Source organism: Neocloeon triangulifer, unplaced genomic scaffold (assembly GCF_031216515.1).
Source record: "Neocloeon triangulifer isolate White Clay Creek 2 clone unplaced genomic scaffold, ASM3121651v1 ptg000013l, whole genome shotgun sequence".
Taxonomy (NCBI): domain Eukaryota; kingdom Metazoa; phylum Arthropoda; class Insecta; order Ephemeroptera; family Baetidae; genus Neocloeon; species Neocloeon triangulifer.
In genome coordinates this window covers 1,525,890-1,543,859 of record NW_026775555.1, presented here as the reverse complement: position 1 = coordinate 1,543,859, position 17,970 = coordinate 1,525,890, and the positions used below count along the sequence as shown (strand labels likewise).

Sequence of the window (17,970 nt, the reverse complement as noted above, 5' to 3'; positions counted from 1 at the left end):
TTTTGCGTGTGGTCAGCGCGCCGCCGCCGCAAGGCCAAAAGGAAGGCGCGCATGCCGTTTCGCGACTTGCTCGACGGCAGCCAGTGGGGTCGTGTCTGCGAGCGAATAAGGAAGGAAAGGAAGGAAGATAGGGTCACATAGACGCGTTCAGTGATAAGAATTAGAGTGCTAGAAAATTATCATGTCCGACGAGGAGATTCAAGACGAGTGAGTTTCAATTTTGAAAAATAATTTAATTCGCACCGTTTTCCGTTGTTTCCTTTCGCACTTTTGAAACTTAATAGAAATGATTTTGGAAGAGAAATAATTTTAAAAACTGTTTCAATCGTAAATGTGTTGAGACTATTTCTTATCTTATCTCTCAGAAGGTCAAGAGCGTCGTAGGGTATAAAAAACAAAACTTCAGCAGAATAATATAAAGTTTTTTATTTCTTCGGAGAGATTTTGCAAAAATTTCACATGAGCGAAGCAAATTGAAAGCCGGTTGAAAATTATTTCTGCTCGCAAAACAAGTACTTCTTGGAAAATGGGTTCGGTAAACTAAACGTCTGCGAGTGGAAAGGCTTTGTCAATATATACGGAGATCTCCGCGAGCCGTGTTGCATAAGGTGGAACACACAGAGAACGAAGGAAGGAAGAAGTGGGGCGCAGGATATTATCGATTTTGCTGAGGAGCCTCTGGTGCCGTGCGCTGCGGGTCGATAGGCAGGGCCGCCGCGCACCACCCACACCCGCCACTTGCACCCAAATTCGGCGCTCCCGATTTAGGAAGGAAGTCTTTTTTCCCAAAACAGCCCCTCTTTTCTCTTTCTCCTCTCAAAAGGAATAAAACGCCACCCTTAAGAATTCCGTTGAATGCCAGAAGAAGTGTCTTTTGCGCGGAAAAGAGTAATTATTCGAGCAATGGATTGACTCGTATAAACCAGTTTTCAGTTTATTACTAAATTTAAAATTAAATTTAACGCTGGAGATCATAAGAGAAGGAATATATATTATGCCAGTTTTGAAATAATTTGAAACTAATACTTCATCAATGCCTAATACCTATCTAATAATAATTTCAACTGATTAAATTGCAATTTAATTAAAACATGCATTTCATGTATTTCGAGTTAAATTGTTGTTGTTTCTAAATTGTTTTAAATGAAACTTGGTTGCTGTTTTCGACCCTTGTTTCTTTTACTATATCAATTGTTTCTCTATGTGCTCAGTCAGCTCACAAAGGTTTATCAAAAAGATCCCCCTTGTCGCGTGTCCAGTCGGCTCTTCTATCACGACATTGTATTTCGATCGCGTGCTGTGTGCGTTTGGCCTCTTGTTGTTTTTATCAGAGCCAATTAAAGGTCTCACTTTAATCTGCGGGTGACAAAAGGTACATAATTGGAATAATGAATTAATCTATATTAGCACCACAATTTTTTAATCATTCACAATCCACTCAAAATAATTATCGTATCAGATAAGCAATGCAAAATTTTTGATTTGATTAATTAAAAATTAGTATTTAAATAAACAACTCACAAAACCAATCGAGAAAAAGCTGAGTTTAAATCCAAATCATCATGAATTAACCCCGGATCGTGAAATTCAATCACAAAAAAATTAATAATAATAAAATTACGGTTTGTTAATTTACCAAATAAATTTTCCAATTTTTTCTTATGCTAAATTTTGCATGATTATCCACTTAGCTTTATTAACTGCAAATAACGCTCATCCCACTTATTAACTGATGCAATTTTTGCAATTCTTCTCTCTTAGTCTTTGTGAAAAAATAATAATACATACAACACTCGGCTTGAAAGACAAATAATAATGCATTACTAAAGAAATGAAGGTTCACGGAATTATGTTTCCCTTTGATTGATCTCAATTTACTCTTGGCCTTGGTCGAGTGCAATCGCTTTTAATTCTCCTCGGCCATAATAGCAATTGTGCTCGTTGCGCTCTGATGTAACATTGCATGGTATTAATTAGACCCTATGACGTTGCTCTTTGCAACAACAAAATACTTAATGCGAACTTCAACTTCCTTTAATTCGGAGTGCCAAAAGGTCACAAGAATGTAGTAGAAAGAGACCAAAATGCATGGTACATCATGATTAAAAAATTGTTGTTCAAATTTTGTTAGAGCATAACGAAAACATCAGTAAAAAAATATGTAAAACAGAAAAATATTAAATCAAAATTCAAACAAAATTTCGGAACCAATTCCTTTGAAAGTCTAAAATTTTAAATTTTCCCTTCCACAACTAAGAAAGATTTCAAATTAAAATAGGTACACGTTTTTTCCAACAAATGTAAATTTCTGAAGAATTTATATAAATTATAATAAATTCCTGGCCCTTTACCGCGCGGGTCTGTTTCAAAAGAATATATTATAAGAAACTTGTTGCCCAAAAGAGGAAGCCTTAGACTGAACAAAGCATACGAAATGTGCAAACAAAGCACGAGATTACACGAAAGTTCAGCTTAACCTTGATTATTTTTTCGCAAACACACAACCGAGTGCGCGGCGCGGGGAGGACGCGGCGCGGTCCGCTAATAAATAAACACACGTCACGAGTCACACCTCCCAACGCACGTCGTCGCAATGCAAATAAAAAACACAGATATACTTCTGCGAACCGCAATTACTGAAAAATATACTTTGATTTTCGTCAGCCAATCGCTCGCCGAGGTCAGACCTTTAAAGAGAGGTGTGTGAGCGAAATTTTGCCAATAGAGAGAGGAGACGAGGATAATAATTTCTGAGAATTTCCAAGAAGAAAAACCTGCTTGGCGGGATTGGAATTGAAGGTTGAGATGCATTTTTTGTAGAGCTTCAAAAAGGAGCAAAATTATACTAAAGAAAAGCCACACCTAATTTCAACAGAATTAATTAAGTTCCTCAAAAGTGGAAATCAAATATAGAGACCAAATATATTTTTTTCAAGTAGAGACCAAATATATTTTTTCTGCTATACTATATTTTGAATGCGAGAAAAAAAATTTCAAGAAGAAATTTTAAATTTGGAGCAGGGAACTCCGGGGTTTTTTTTATTTTATTTTCCTCTCGTTTTTAATCTATCAAAATTCCCTTTCCTGCTTGCGTCATCGTCTTGTGATTTTCCTTGCGGTGGCCGCGTTTAAGCAAATATGAGAGGAGCAGGTCGGGGAAGCGCGAGGAGCAGAAATAGCCGCGCAACCCCCCCGTCTGAATGCCCGTCCGTCCGCTCTTTGCTCTCTTGCGCTATGCATTTTTCATTCAGTTGGGAGAGAGACTGCGAGAGACATGGAGGAACAGGGTCCGCAACGGTGCGACCGGTGCGGTCTGCGCGCCCACGACCACAACCGCGACAAAATCCTCCACCAACAACCCCACATTTGCAAAGGCAAACAATTTCTGCAGTACTCGCAAACCAGGTAGTTAATCAATTGTGTGCTACTGATTGCGAAATGCATATCAAATGGTGACGTTACATGCGCTAATTGTTAAAAATATTTAAGAAAAATGGTATTAATTAATTTTGGCGGCATTCATTACAACAAGATTGAAAAGTTTTCCATTTTAAATATTAAGTTTAAAGTTTCCATGTCAAATTGAAGCACAAAAGCACCAAATGTTAAATATATTTAAAATTGGTAAATTTACTTTTTTTACAAAAGCTTGTTTGGATATGGAATTTAGAATTTGTGCTATTATTTGGAAGAGAAATCTCAAGGTGAGCTCCTTCACCTTCAAAAATTTATTCCCCATGCCTCTTTTTTATGTGCAAGCGTGACATCTTTTGAGGCTGGCGATTGAAGTTCGGTGACAAATAGCAATGGAATTGCGCGTAATCGAATTACTGTATCACCAAACAGGGCCTTTGGCCTGTTGAAAGAATGAAAGGCTATCGCTGTAATATTCCTGACTTTATTTTCCATTGTTTTGTCTGCGCCCGCTTTATATTATTTGCTCAACATATTTATTTCTTGTATTATTGACTGCCGGCAGCGCTCTCAAAACAGTTCACGGCAAAATATGTACGTCAAACTTTTTATTAAAATTATAAAAAAAAAATTGGTTTTCTCCATTGAATATATGTAAAATTTGCAGAAATTTATTAAATTCTAGCAGTTTAAAGTTTTTTAATGTAAAAGACTTTGTATTGCACAAATTCTTTAAAGAAATAATGACAGTTTTATATCCGCCTTTTGAATGATTAATTTTTAATTGCTTGACTAAAAAGTAAAAATACAGCAAGCAGGTAGACTGATTGCACGGAATTTAAATTGAAATTGTCAAAGCATGCGTGTGCAGAAAGTGTGGTGGCGCGTGTTCGATAGTCGTCAAAGGGGCGAGTTTCTTAAATTAGATTTTTAGCCCCTCTAATTCTGCGCGTTTGTTCCACCACGTGGCTGACTTTTCTAAAAGAGAGTTCTGTGTTCTTAATTTTGCGAGAATTTCCGGCTCGGCGCCTGGCATAAATATTTTCAATAATTTTGGCTGACCCAGCAACTCGCGGACCAATTACCGCATAATTATAGCGCGCTGTTGTCATTTCGCAGGAATGTGAAATCTCAGAAATCTGCCAAAAACCAAAAGTCAACTTCTCTAATTTATTGAAAGTCTCAGCAACAGACTAAAAATTATGTCCTATTTTGTGTCAAGGTACCCTGATGGGTCCGTGCGCCTGAGGAACCCGAACATCGAGCTGATGGACCAGGACATTTTGTACCACCTGGCGTTAGGCAGCGGCTCACACGACCTCGTCGAAATGTTTGGCGACGTCAAAGTACCGCATTTTCGCGAAACGATTCCGACTTTGTTTTAATTGCTCTCGCGTTTCAGTTTGTGTGCATGGGTGGAACGCCGAAGCGAATGGAGCAGTTTGCGTTCTACATCATGGAGCAGATTGGACACAAACTGCCCGCAGGCACCACCTTGCAAGACATCAGCCAGTACTCCTATCGCTACTCCATGTACAAAGTTGGACCAGTTTTGTCAATTAGCGTAAGTTTTTTTCCCCATCAAATTTAATTTTTTTATAATATGTATAATGTCGTAATTGTTGTTGTGTTTAGCACGGAATGGGAATTCCATCAGTGGGCATTCTGCTGCACGAGGTTATCAAGCTGATGTACCACGCAAAGGTCAAGGACCCGATTTTCTTCCGAATCGGTACTTGCGGCGGCATCGGCCTTGATGGTGGCACCGTCGTCATTTCCGAAGAGGCCGTCGACGGTCTCTTGAGACCCTACTTAGAACTCGTGAGTTTTTCGTATTAAAACTTGAATCATTTTTTAATGGAATTTGCAGCCCGTTTTGGGAAAATTGGTTCAGCGGACGGCCAAACTGGACAAGCGGCTGGCGCGCGACCTCAAGTCGATGGCTGAACCGTCACAATTGTACGACACGGTCACCGGCAAGACCATGTGCACTTACGACTTCTATGAAGGTCAGTATTTTTTTCAAAAGAAAATTTTGGAAAAAATCAATAATTAATCAAAAGTTCCAAAATGTTTTTAAAATTTAATTCAAACACTGATTGTAAATTCATGTAATTTGGCTTAGCGGCGCTGAAAATTAAATAATTTTTTATTGTAATGCTAAAAAAACAAGACAAATTCATTGGGAGATTTTTTAATTAAAAAAAAACTTTGGCTGCAAGTTTTGCTCAATTAGATTTACAGAACTGGTGCAAAATTTTAGTTTGAGCGCAATCGGGACCGTTGCATTTGAATTCACAGTGCGCGCTGAGGCCATAAATATGCAAATTTGCATCTCTTGACGTCTTTCTCGGGACTGCGTATCTCGTCGTCACTTTTGATAATGCGACTTGACGACCCAGTTTTCCTGACCGCGGCAACTTTTCCAATAATATATCTTGGCGCCGGTATCGATTACATAATAGAAACGCGCACACTGGCAAAAGAGCTTTTTGGCCGCAGTATGCACACATTTTCTCATCTGTTTTCCGCCGTTAGATTTTGATGGGTGATGCGGCGGAAAATCCGCTTGTTTACTCACAACAAACTGCGAAGATTGCGTCAAATTTTGTGTTGTCCCCTGCAAAAAATTCCAGAGAGATAAGAGAAAGTCACTTATTAAAAACATGAGTAAGATTTGCTTTATTTGTTTTTTATCTGCCGCGCGCGATGGAAGATTACGCCGTGCCTATTAAATTTTTTCTATCAATTTTCTTAAAATAACTCTGTACCACTAAAAACAAGAAATAATGCTGCCTGATTTAAAGATAAAACTACCACGCAATACATGTGTGTCACGCAGGTTGCATAACCTGATATCCAAAGGATACTTAAATTTGTCCAGCCTTTAAATAAATATCCAAGAATTGATTTCTTGATTGTCCCTTGTTTTTTAATTTTGAAGTGGTTTAAATGACTTAAATGTTAACAAAGAAATATTAAATGTAGGACAGCCTTTATTTTATAATTAAATTATATTTTTAAACTCCTTAATTGACAATATATTTGAGGTTTATTTGTTTAAAATTTTCATAATTTTCAAACTACACAAGTTTACAAATAATTGATAATTTGTGACCCAAAAACCCATCAACTTCAAATTCTTCTTTGGGTGACGCTCTCGTCAAACAGAAATAAAATTATTATTATTTGATCGTTTCAAAATCAATGAAATAATTATTTTCTGTTCCAGGTCAAGGTCGTTTAGACGGGGCGTTCTGCGAGTTCACCGAGAAGGACAAGCTGGACTACCTGGAGCAGATCCACAAGGCCGGCGTGTGCAACATCGAGATGGAGTCGCTGTCGTTTGCCGCCCTGACGCACCACGCGGGCATCCAGTCTGCGGTGATTTGCGTGGCGCTGATGGACCGGCTGAAGGGCGACCAGGTCCTGGCGCCCAAGGAGGTGCTCGAGGAGTGGCAGGAGCGGCCCCAGAAGCTGGTGGCGCGCTACATCAAGAACTACCTCGCGCAGAAGGGCCGCCTCTCGCTCGACGGCCACTGCGGCTCCGTGCACGTGCTCAGCCCCCGCCGCTTCAAGCTCGTCCAGCAGGAGTCCGAGACCTACGACTAAATCCAGGCTCAAAACACGCTTCCCACACACGTGCGCGCATTCCCCAGAAAAAAAAAGAAAAAGCGGAAAATAACAAGGTTCTCTACCGAGAATCGCAAGAATATATAAATATATACTTAAAGCGTATTTTGCTTAGGATTATGTAGTGCTTTGGATTATATTTAGGGTGAGCAGGGCAGTGATATTTTTAAATAGGTTGGAATCCAAAAGAAAAAAAAAATCTGTAATGATGTATTTTATTTTATCTTTTTGCTAAGAAACAAATCTGATGATTTTGTTTGAAGAAATTGATACTTGAGGAGATGATCATGGAAATGAAGAGATCGGGCTTTTCCTTGTTGAAAAAATTGTTTTTATATTCAAATGCAAAACGGCTCTACCAGTTTCGGCCACAGTCTGCGACTATTTTATGAGCAAGGAAAAAAACGCATTGCAACATAAAAATTAAAATGTTAAAACGAACAATCTAAGTACCAAATTACTTCATGAGCAAATATGCTGCTCGCTGAATAAGTAATTTGTTCATGAAAAAAAAAACAATTTTCTCAACGAGGAAAAGCCCGATCTCTTCATTTCCTAAATCTGATGATATGCAGATTTATTTTATATTCCGAAGTGGGATCATTTAATTAAAAATGGACTCATGTGGAATCTAATTTTGCTGCAGCACGACCTCAAGTCAATAGAGTTTTTCTTCGCAAGAGACAATTTTATTAAATAAATATAAAAATGTGATTTGCTCCGATATTTTCCAACAAATTGAACCGGCCTATTTCATTTTCCGTCATTTTCTGAAAAATTAGGGTTATTTTTATCACTGCCCTTAAAATCAATTCATCTGACGTTTGCATGTAATGAGTTACGACCTTTTCCGAAATCCTCTAATGAAATGGTGGCGGAGCAGAAATCCCTGAAATCATCTTCTTTTCCGAGGCCTAACGAAAGACACATGAAAGGATTTTTCGACTTCTCTCCTCAAACGTTTCGCTCACATCCCTCGCCAATCCCAGTTGACGAAGACGTTATAAAATATATCCTAGCAGCGTGCATAATATTCCGGAACTCAATTCAAAAGGAGAGAATCGTCTAATTGTGAAAAGCCGAGGTGCGCTTACTCAAACAATAATGGTTAATTAGGTTAATTACTAATCTCGCAAGTATTATACACACATACATACACGCCGCGATATCAATATTTATTGTGCATAATGAATTGTTTCTGTGCGGCAATTATGTGTACTGCGCTGGTAGTTTCGACTTGTTGCTGATGTGTTTTTTTTATTCATATACACTAAAAATAATAAGTGATTAAAAATATATTATGCAAAAATTGTTGACAAGCCGGTGTCTAGACGACTTTGCTGGCGGATAATTATTTTCTATCTTTTATCACAACGTGTCCGGCTGGTTTTGGACCTTGTTGAGCATCATCGATTATTGAAGTGTTAATTAGTTCTTAGCGAAAGTCAATAAATTTTGAAAACATTGTTGATCACTTCGTTCGATGGTTAGAAATAAACTCTAGACATTGTAGTTTCATGGTAGTTTAATTTAGCTCAGAAACTCGGCTAAAAAATAATTTCGAATTACGTAAATTCCATTCATTGTGGGACGCAATTTCGTTTTAAATAATGCTGAACAACATTCCAATTTTAAAATTTTGCGCTGCTCTGACCGAAATATATCAATGTCTGTGTGTTCGTTCTGCGTTTATAGACAAATTTTATTGTAGAGATTTACTCGATGTTGTTTAAAACAAACACGTATTTACGCAGCTCAACAGTTGCATTTACTGTATAAATTGTCGCGTTCATCGATGAGAAATGTCAACGAAAATTAATAAGGTGTTGCTTGTTGCAATTGAATGTTTTACAAAACTTTGCGCGGAGTTTTGGAAACTTCGCTGAAATAAAATGGTATATTGATCTGGATTTTTCTCTACTTTTAATTAAAAATAGACCTTTGTTCAGGCTTATAGGAATGTGATTTATTTTCAAGTTTCATTATTAACAATGCGCTCGCTTGACTTTGTTCAAGTTCAACAATAACTGATTATAGCTGCGGGAGTAAACCCATGCTCCACCATCTTGTAACAAGCAATAAATTTGATATTTTTCCATCGGAATACATTTAGAGTAGTAGCACGCTTATTATAATGGCGGTAATTAAGAGTAAGTCCAACTTAATTAAGTGTTCTTTTTCCGAGCGATTATAACAACAGGCTGTACAGGAGACTAGGCAAAGAATTTTTAACTTCTTATCACTTGACGAAGGTTAATTAATCACTCTTATCCATTATTCAATATGTACACATGAATGGCACAGCAATAATTGTGGTGGATTTCGGTGGATACAACAAATGATGGATTTGTCTTACTCTCGCACCGTAAAGTATTCCAGCGAACAAATCAATATCAAGTGGTCCCGACAATAATAATAATCAATACACAAACTTTAACAATAAATTACCTGTGAGCAAATGATTAGCTTTGTAGGGAGCCCATCCACACTGCTTTTAAATTTAAGGACCGTCGTAATATAACCTCCTATGGTACATAGTAGTGAAAAAGTAGTAAAATATACCTGACAGAGACGGAGAGAGTGCAAGTGAAGAGATAACTAAACTTTTGATTAGGCAAAGAGGTGAGAGTGAATATCTTTGGACTTGTGTAGACGCATTTGCTGATCTAGGAGAGGACACAGTTGCTCCTGCGAATTTCCGAGTCTATTTCCTCATCCAGGTCAGTGCGGTCGTCGGGAGTTTTGCCCTCCACGTTCGGCATGTACTGGTCGTGACTCAGACCCACCCGCTCGTAAAACAGCATATACGCAGAGCTTGAGTCAATCTGTGGCTCAGGCACCTCCTAAAAGAAAAAAAAACCCAAATCTATAAATTGAATTAAAAAAGCAAGCCACCTCTATAAATGTAATCATTTTAACCTTAGATTGTTATACGAGAAAAAAATTTTGAATTATTTGTGAATAATTTCCAACATACCCTGCATCTACTGTCATTGTAGCAGTACCACTTGCCGTTGGGGTTGCAAGCGTAGGAGACGTAGTGACCTCCACCAAGAATCCCGGTGTGACACTGAAAAATTAAATTTTTATATTTTCATCTCGATAAAATGTCATTCAAATCAAATTATGTACCACTATTGCATATAGTTTGTAGTTGAGTTTGAAAGTGTCTGCGACATCCATCAGCTTGTGCTGGTGGAAGTCTTGCAAGGCGCCATCGACAACAGGTGTGTTGGACAGAGAGGTTGACTCAACCCTTTCCCTTGGTCTGGGACACACTCCATTTGTCATTCCATTAGGATTCTCGGCCTCCTCCTCCAACAACTCTGCGTGACGGAGAAGAGTTTCTTTGGGCACCGAAGCCAAAAATTCCGTAGGGTCAAAGTTGTTTCTAGGAAACTCGACCACTTTTTGTGACTTGATCCACTTGTTGTTGACATATTGGAATCTCTTCAAATGCACAATCTACGCCAGCACACAAAATTAATTTTTTTCAATGCAATATTAGAATAAACTGACCAAAATTGGAGGCAGCCTCCAGATCTGCAGCTTTTTGGTAGCCAGCTGGCGCTCCTTGCAAGTTGAGCAGAAGTACTTTTCTTCATCGCTGAGCTGCTCCTCCCTAGTGAAGGCCTCCAGGCAGTGCGTCAAACCAATTGGCTCGGAATGTTTTTGCCGGGTGGCTGGCACTGTTTCATGCTCAACAAAAACCTAAAAGTAAATTTGAGTAATAATTTCGGTATTACAAAATCCACTCCAGACCTTTTCTTTGGAATTCTGGTATCTGAGATGCAAAGCCGTCGGGTCCCAATCAATGGCCAGGTGGGTTGCGGAATTGTTGAACTCGAGGTCTGAGCACTGAATGCGGCAGCCCCTGCAGAACCTGTACCAAGGGCACCAGGAGCACTGCACGCCGCCAGGGGCAACAGCTTTCAAAACAAATGGGAACTCGTATCCCAAACTATCATCACTGAAAACAATAATTAATTGAATTTCGAATTTAACATTTGCTACAGGAAGAACTAACCAGTCAAGAGCATGGTTGGGGGCAGAACTAGGTGGAAGGGGAGAGACAAGTCTTGCCACCTGTCTCCAGACGGCCTCGTAGAGGGCCTTGTGGGTGGTGCCTTGTCCGCAAGGTACAAGCAGTGGCAGTCCAAATAAACTCGGTTGAGTCCGCTGCCAAGAGACAAAGTAGTTTTCTTGCCGAATCTGTTCAAATAATATTTGTAAGTCTATTTATTTTTCTTACAAGTGAGAAAATTAACCATTTTTCGGTGTAGAGCAATTATGTAGTTGGGCCTATCACAATCGGCTGTGGGCAGATGGTGAGACGAACCTGAGCTGCTTGTGCCCAGACTGGGTGTCGGTGAGCCACGGCCTCTGCTGCTACCGCTGATGCTTCCACCCTGCAGGTGAACAATTTTAAAATGACTAAAATTTCAAGAGAACTTTAATTTGAACGCACCAATTGACTATCAGAACTGTGATTAATGGTTTTGACCTCTCCACCGACCTGCGAGTCGGGAGACAATCTGCAAATGGCACTGTCTGGCGAAGACTCACTTTCTGTCCGACGAGGCATTTCCATTGACGACGGAGACTAGATATTTTAAAAATAACCCAAGTTAAGGTGGGGCAAATTTGATTCCCGTTATAAATGGTTGCAGGCTTTTTAAGTTTTACACTTTAACAAAACAAGGCCTTTTTTAAGATCTTGTCAAGCCATTGCAACCAGAAAGCAAACATAAATTCCACAAACACAAGCACATAAATGCAGCTAGCCACACGCTGTTGGTTTTTCCTTTCCTGTCTACTAAAATTTCATTTCCCAAATGATTGAAAGCCGGACGAGACACAAAGCAACCACAGAATGGTCAGCTTGACATCTGTACAGAACCCAAGAGAGTTAAAAATTATTTTTAACACGAATGAATTGGCAAATTTTGATTCAATATCAATGGACAGGCACACTGATGAGGCTGGCTGCATTTACCTTGAAACAGAGAATGGAGGGCATGCATGCCAGACGCCACCTTACCTCAGACTCTGAGGGAGGGCGGTTACCATTCAGCAAGCCATTCGCAGTATTGATCGCTGACGGAGTGAGCGCCAAGGGACCTGGGAAAAATTTAGAAATCAGCCGTGAGGACCAAATCAGATTTGAGTTATTTACCATTAGCATAGGAATAAGGCATTGAGGATGGGTCTGCAGGCGGACGAGTCATTCGCTGGATGCGTGTAAAAGTTTGCGCCTCACTGTTTCTACTCCCAGTGCTGCCCAGACTGCTCCGCTCTTCGTCGTCAAGACCTTCGAGGGCGGCAAGGGTGGCTGGCAACTCATAAGCGTACAACGGACTTGCGTACTGTGGCTTGATTTTGTCAGAGTCAGAAAAGGTCAACTAAAAAAAGAATAAAAGGACATCAAAAATTAATATGTATAAGTATTTAGACAACAAACCCTCAACTGGGCGCTGGCAACTTCAGTCAGGGAAAGTTTGCACGGGGGAAGGCCTGTCAGCTGGGACAAGTGCTCTTTGACTGCTGAGTACTTTGAGTCCATATTCAAGCGCATTCCATACTTCACAGGAACAGAACCATCAAGTCGAACAACTGAAAATTTAGCTTTATAGACTATGGTGAATTATGTCTAAAAAAAAACTAACCGATAGCTTCTATGTGGACGCAGCTCTCCATAGGCAGGGGCAGACTCAGGTAGTTGAAAGGATCAAAGCGGACGCTTTCGTGTCCGCACACTCTGCACATGACTTTGGACTTGAGCTGGCCATGAAAAAGATCAACAACAATGCTTTTGTTGCGCAAGATGTGGTTTTCCCAAGCCTCTTGAGCCACTTCGACGTCTGGCCTGCCAGCACTGTCTTTCAGCTCGGAGTAGACTTTGTCATGCACTCTGTTCAGGTCCTCGTGCAGGCCGTCCAGCAAAAAGGCCAGCAGCTCCTGAGAGTCGTGTTGCTGGAAGCCATTGAACCGAGGTGCGTACTTGCTTATGGTCAGCTGAATTGGAATAATATTTATTTATTAAAAATTTTTTTTTTTAATAATAAAACAACATTACCCTTAGCTTGAGGGGAGGTATTGTTTTTGCAGTTCCGCTCCACATTTCGTGGACCAACTCGCCATACTTTTTGGCTATGTTGCCTTTCATTCCTAGGGGGTTCACCCTATTCAACTCGTACAGGTGCATGTTGTTTATAAAATACTGCGTTAAGGGCCTAGTGTTGCTGACACATTGCAGGGCTGCGTTCATGAAGCAAGTGTTTCCAAGGTTGTTCAAACCCGTCGCACCCTTTTCAGTTGGGCCTAATATGAAAGAAAATTTGAAGTTATTTACAAAAATTGCTGAGCTCTTAAAATCAATTACCAAGCATGCTCTGCCGCCTGTTGGCACTTTGCTGTTGCTGCTGCTGCAGGGAGCCCATCTCTTCGGGCCAGGTAAGATCTTTGTTTCTAACCTCCAGCAGCACTTGCGAATCGTCCTCTATCCACAATGATTCTAATGTAAGCTCCTCCTCTTCCAGTAATACCATGTTAATCTATGATTGAAATGTAAAAAAGTGGAATCGGAAAAATAGTTTTGAATCTACCTCATCTTTGCAATGCCACAGTCTAACATCCTCAGCTCTGAGCTTCAAAGTGGAGCACAGAAATTCGTAAACTTGTCGAACAGTGGCTAGTCGGGAAAAAGCAGCCATGTAGGCCACATATCTCTTAGGTGTTGTACTCTGAGGCACATATCCGTAACCAGCAGACACTAAAAAATATAAAATTTAGATTCAAATAACAAAAACAATGTGATTTTTCAAGTTCCCTACCTAATGCTGCAGCACCATAACCACCGACAACGTCGGACCAAGTTTGTTGCTGGTTAGTCCTTGGATTAGCCTGGTGGCGCATGATCTTGAGAACCAGAGGGTACAGTTCCAGCTCAGGATCAGCTCCCTCTTTGGGTCGGATGACTTGTCTAGGCAGCGCAGGCGCCCCTCCGTACCATTGCTCCAGGGCCTTCCACAGGGCCAGTGGCAAAAGCTGGTAGTCCCTTCCTTTGGCCAGCATTGACTTTTTCAGTTTGCCACCTTCAGCGGTCAAAGGTGGAATTTTGTTGACCCCAGCCACTGGTGGTGGTATGACGAGGGGCGTGTTGTCAATTTGGCCAGGACGAGCACAGGTGAGGCCACTTGGAGGATTTTTCCTCGAAGGGATGGGAGAACTGCTGGGGCTAAATCCAGTGGGCAGGTCTAGGAGGGTCAAGGCACTGGAGCTGGCGGTTTTCCTGGGAGGGTTCTCGGTAGCAAACGTCAGCCTAGGCACTGAACCACCTCTGGTCAGAGAGTTGGAGACGTAATCGAGCCACGAGGTCCACCAATCGTACGAGATCAAGTACCACAACTGACCAGGTAGGAAACCTCTCCTCTCCTCCCGCTGCAACCAACCCATAACCACCTCTTGCTCTTCTTGGCGTGAAGTTGGCTTTAGTCCTAATACAACATGGCAAACCTGCATAGTACAGAGTCAGTTTTGAAATTTCTAAATCATAATACTCTAGATTGACCTGAAAAATTAGCTGCTGGAAAAGTGAGGTAAGAGGATTGTTGACAGCCCATAATAAATAATCCTCCACAGTCAGACCACTTTCCATACACCCTGGTACTTGCTGCTCCAAACTTTTTACTATCGCATCAACAGAATCTAAAAAGATTTAAATAAGAGTCTTTCTGTTTCATTCTTTTGCTTTAAATTACCTAAACTGGTATAGTCAGGGGTGGCGCAGCTTTCAGCCCTCACTAGCAGTAAAATATCAGCCATTTGGTGAATTTCCGAGTCATTCAGACGCCCATCCTGATCTTTGTCAAAAACTTTGAAGCAAACTGAAAAATAACAATTTAATATTACTTTCAAGCTGTACGAATTAACTAGTACGGAAAAACTCTGTCTAACTCTGATATTACTCACAAAAATTGTAGTATTACCTACTGTTTTGGATTTATTTAAATTAAATTAAAAATGTTGTACACAATTTGCTCACATTTTTGGCGCTCAGCAAGCGGGCCTCGGCAAGCAGCTGAAATCCCACATGCCATCTCTTTAAAGTCAACATGTTGGTCATGATTTTGGTCGAAGGCTCGAAACAAGCCTTCGACTGCTTGGTGAGGAACTGGCGGAGTGAGCAACGGCTTTAGGGTTTCAAAATCAAGCTGGCCAGATGGAGACGTAGACTGCAGCTTCCAGTAACGAGGCTCAAGTCCGTGGATCTCATGCTCCTCCACTATGAGTTAAAATAATAGTGACGAATAATAAAAACTAATTTGGTTGCAATAAACTTACAGTGTGTCACTCCAGCTAAAGTTTGGTAAAACGTTGGAGAATCTGCCTCTGGCAGACTTGGGATAGTAGCTGGCTCAAGCAGGAGCCATTGGGAAAGAGCAGTGGCCTGTGGGAATCGCAACAGCCACTCCTTGAACTGGTCGTAAGAGACTTTTTCACTCTGTAAATTAAAATCAACATAAATAAAATTTAAAAAATGATTTGTCGCAATACCTCAAAAAACAGAGCGGCAATTGTTTCATTTGGTCGACCTTCAGAACTGATGATGAGTTTGACCATCTCATCCCGGTGAATGTATGTGCCACTCTCATTCGAATACAAACCAAAGAGGACTAAAATGTAGAATAAAAAATTAATTAAAAATTAGTTTCAAAATTTAAAACATACATTTGATTTTCTCATCTTCCCGTCCTTTGGTCAAGAGGACCAGTCCGCACAGGAGATTGGAAAAAGTTATCCCTTTGGACGTCCCACCACAGGCCAAGTAAATGTGCTGAAAAATGATTGATTGTTAAAAATAACATATTGTTGCACAATTTTAGTTAAATGGATCCAAAATCAGGCTGGCAGGATCCAATTCGAGAACTCAAAAACAAAATTGACTACACAGTGGCAACGCTGGAGTCAAGCATAGTCACCCTGGCCACTTGCCTCAGGAACTTTAAAAACTTTCTTGCCAGCCTCAACCACCCCCACTTGCTCTGCTTGGCTATAGAACTCAGGGATACCCTGATCCAGAGGTATTTGCTGATTGAGCGGCTCTTCGAAAACCAAGTTTACCTCCAGATCACTTTGGGCGCAAGACTGGCCTTTGCAGAAGTGCTCAAGAGCAACTGCAAGGTAGTCCGTCAGCACTACTACAGCAGCTGCGTCCACTACCCTGACAAAGGGTCACTGAAGCATGTGCTCTTTAGCCTGAGCACCAGACTGAAAATCCTGTCTCGACTGAAGAGGGAGATGGAGCAGTTTGACGAGAGGATTCTGCAGGAGCTGAACAAAATCTCGTTGCACTCAAGTTGCAAGACTACGGAAAATTGTCTGGGAAAGCTGTTGGCCCTGAGCAAAAAGGGCAACAAGGAGTTGAGGGTGCTGATTGAAGGACTGCAAGTCAGGGTCAAAGAACGGGAGAGGCAGATTTCTGCAGCGGAGAAGAAGTACTTTTTGGAATTGGCTCAAAAGTTTCACTCGGAGGTTTGGATGAGTCAGGAGGAAATCCAGAAGAAAGTTTTCCTCGAATACCAACAGCATAGGACTCCGAGGAAATCGAGCAGGACATTTCGAATCAACTGGTGCTGCTCAAAGAGGAAAGAGAACTTCTTTATCGAGCAACCCTACAAGTTTGTTTTGGATCCAGAGGAATTCAAAGAGCAAGTGAAAAAATTCTTCTAAATTAAAATTCCACATCAATGAGATAATTTTGAATTACCTGTTTTTTTGGCACCTTTTTGGATATTAATAAATAAATTTTACCTCAGCAACAGGAACTGGAACTCCTTCGCCGAGCACATCTTTGATGAACGCATTCTTGGTGATGTAATTGTTGAGGCCTGCGATCTTCTTGAAAGCATCTTTCAGCCGTTTAAAATCAGCCTCGGATACTGCAATGGAGAAAACAATTAATTAAGAGACTTTAAACGTAAATGCGCAATATTTCATTAAAAAGATTGTGGCAAAATAGTGCGAATTCCGCGTCGTATTTTTGCCGCGGCCTTTTGTTTGATTAAATTCAACCAAAGGCACACGCCAAGGATGACACACATAATTAATCTAACGCCGTATTCAAAAGGTTCTTCTCTTATCAAACTATAAGAGCCGTGGGATAACAAAGGCAATAATAAAATGACAAGAATTTTTCGCCACTTTTTCGCACTGAGATTTTTTCACGCACCTCTCTTGAAAGCGTCCTCGTACGAAATCACGCTCGGCTTGGAATCCTTAGCACCCATCCTCCCCGGTTAATCCATCGGAATTTTCAGCTTCGCGAAATTCTGGGCAAAAACATACGGGGCGACTTGACCGCAACTCCATTCAAGTCGCCATATCTGCTGCACACTGGTGGTGTGGTGGTGGTTAACTAATACGGCGGGCTACCATGGCGTATTGGGACCGCGAACAAGAGATTAATTTTGCACCCCAGTTTTATTGTCTCAGCGTAATTTTGCACGGAATATTGGCAACAAAAATTATTATTCAAAATACGGGAAAATTGAGGTGGGAAATTAATTTTTACATGCGAAATTTCCAAATTATTTGCATAATCAAGGTCGAATAAATGGTGGCGCTGTCATCGCAAAACATATGGGTGCATTGTGCAATTTTTGAGAATAGGTTGCCTGACATGAAGATACGTTCTTCCGCCATCTTTTTTTCCTACGTAAAACATTAATAAGGTTCATAAGAAACACAAATTTCACTGCAAAAATTGATTAATGTAATTTCCAGTTAAAAAATTATTTATCCGAATTTTTTTGAATCAACAAAAAATAATTCAAATCAGAGATAACAGATAACGTAAAAAAAATTATGTTTTTGTATAATTTGAATTTGGCGCCAAATCAGCAGCAATCAACACGGCGGACA

General features: G+C 40.4%; 2 protein-coding genes across 3 annotated transcripts; one reads left to right on the top strand and one right to left on the bottom strand.

The window, feature by feature from the left end:
* Window positions 1-59: 59 nt before the first annotated feature.
* On the top strand, window positions 60-8,957 carry LOC132198570 (uridine phosphorylase 1). Of its 2 annotated transcripts, none has more exons than XM_059622668.1 (6): window positions 60-207; window positions 4,637-4,760; window positions 4,817-4,978; window positions 5,050-5,235; window positions 5,285-5,423; window positions 6,647-8,957. In XM_059622668.1, exons 1-6 carry the CDS (start codon window positions 182-184, stop codon window positions 7,024-7,026), a joined length of 1,017 nt encoding a protein of 338 aa, XP_059478651.1. In that variant the 5' UTR covers window positions 60-181; the 3' UTR covers window positions 7,027-8,957. The 2 variants fall into 2 exon arrangements, with proteins under 2 accessions (XP_059478651.1, XP_059478650.1); XM_059622667.1 differs by lacking the exon at window positions 60-207 and adding an exon at window positions 3,238-3,405.
* Window positions 8,958-8,970: 13 nt separating this feature from the next.
* Window positions 8,971-17,637, bottom strand: LOC132198569 (ubiquitin carboxyl-terminal hydrolase 32). Its single transcript, XM_059622666.1, has 24 exons — window positions 17,279-17,637; window positions 16,861-16,988; window positions 15,778-15,883; window positions 15,604-15,722; window positions 15,391-15,550; window positions 15,092-15,331; window positions 14,808-14,933; window positions 14,618-14,754; window positions 13,881-14,562; window positions 13,653-13,819; window positions 13,430-13,601; window positions 13,124-13,368; window positions 12,714-13,062; window positions 12,509-12,660; window positions 12,224-12,449; window positions 12,044-12,168; window positions 11,516-11,650; window positions 11,316-11,456; window positions 11,075-11,259; window positions 10,810-11,017; window positions 10,567-10,758; window positions 10,180-10,512; window positions 10,025-10,117; window positions 8,971-9,890 (listed from the first exon to the last, which is right to left on the bottom strand). Exons 1-24 carry the CDS (start codon window positions 17,334-17,336, stop codon window positions 9,714-9,716), a joined length of 4,656 nt encoding a protein of 1,551 aa, XP_059478649.1. The 5' UTR covers window positions 17,337-17,637; the 3' UTR covers window positions 8,971-9,713.
* Window positions 17,638-17,970: the final 333 nt, after the last annotated feature.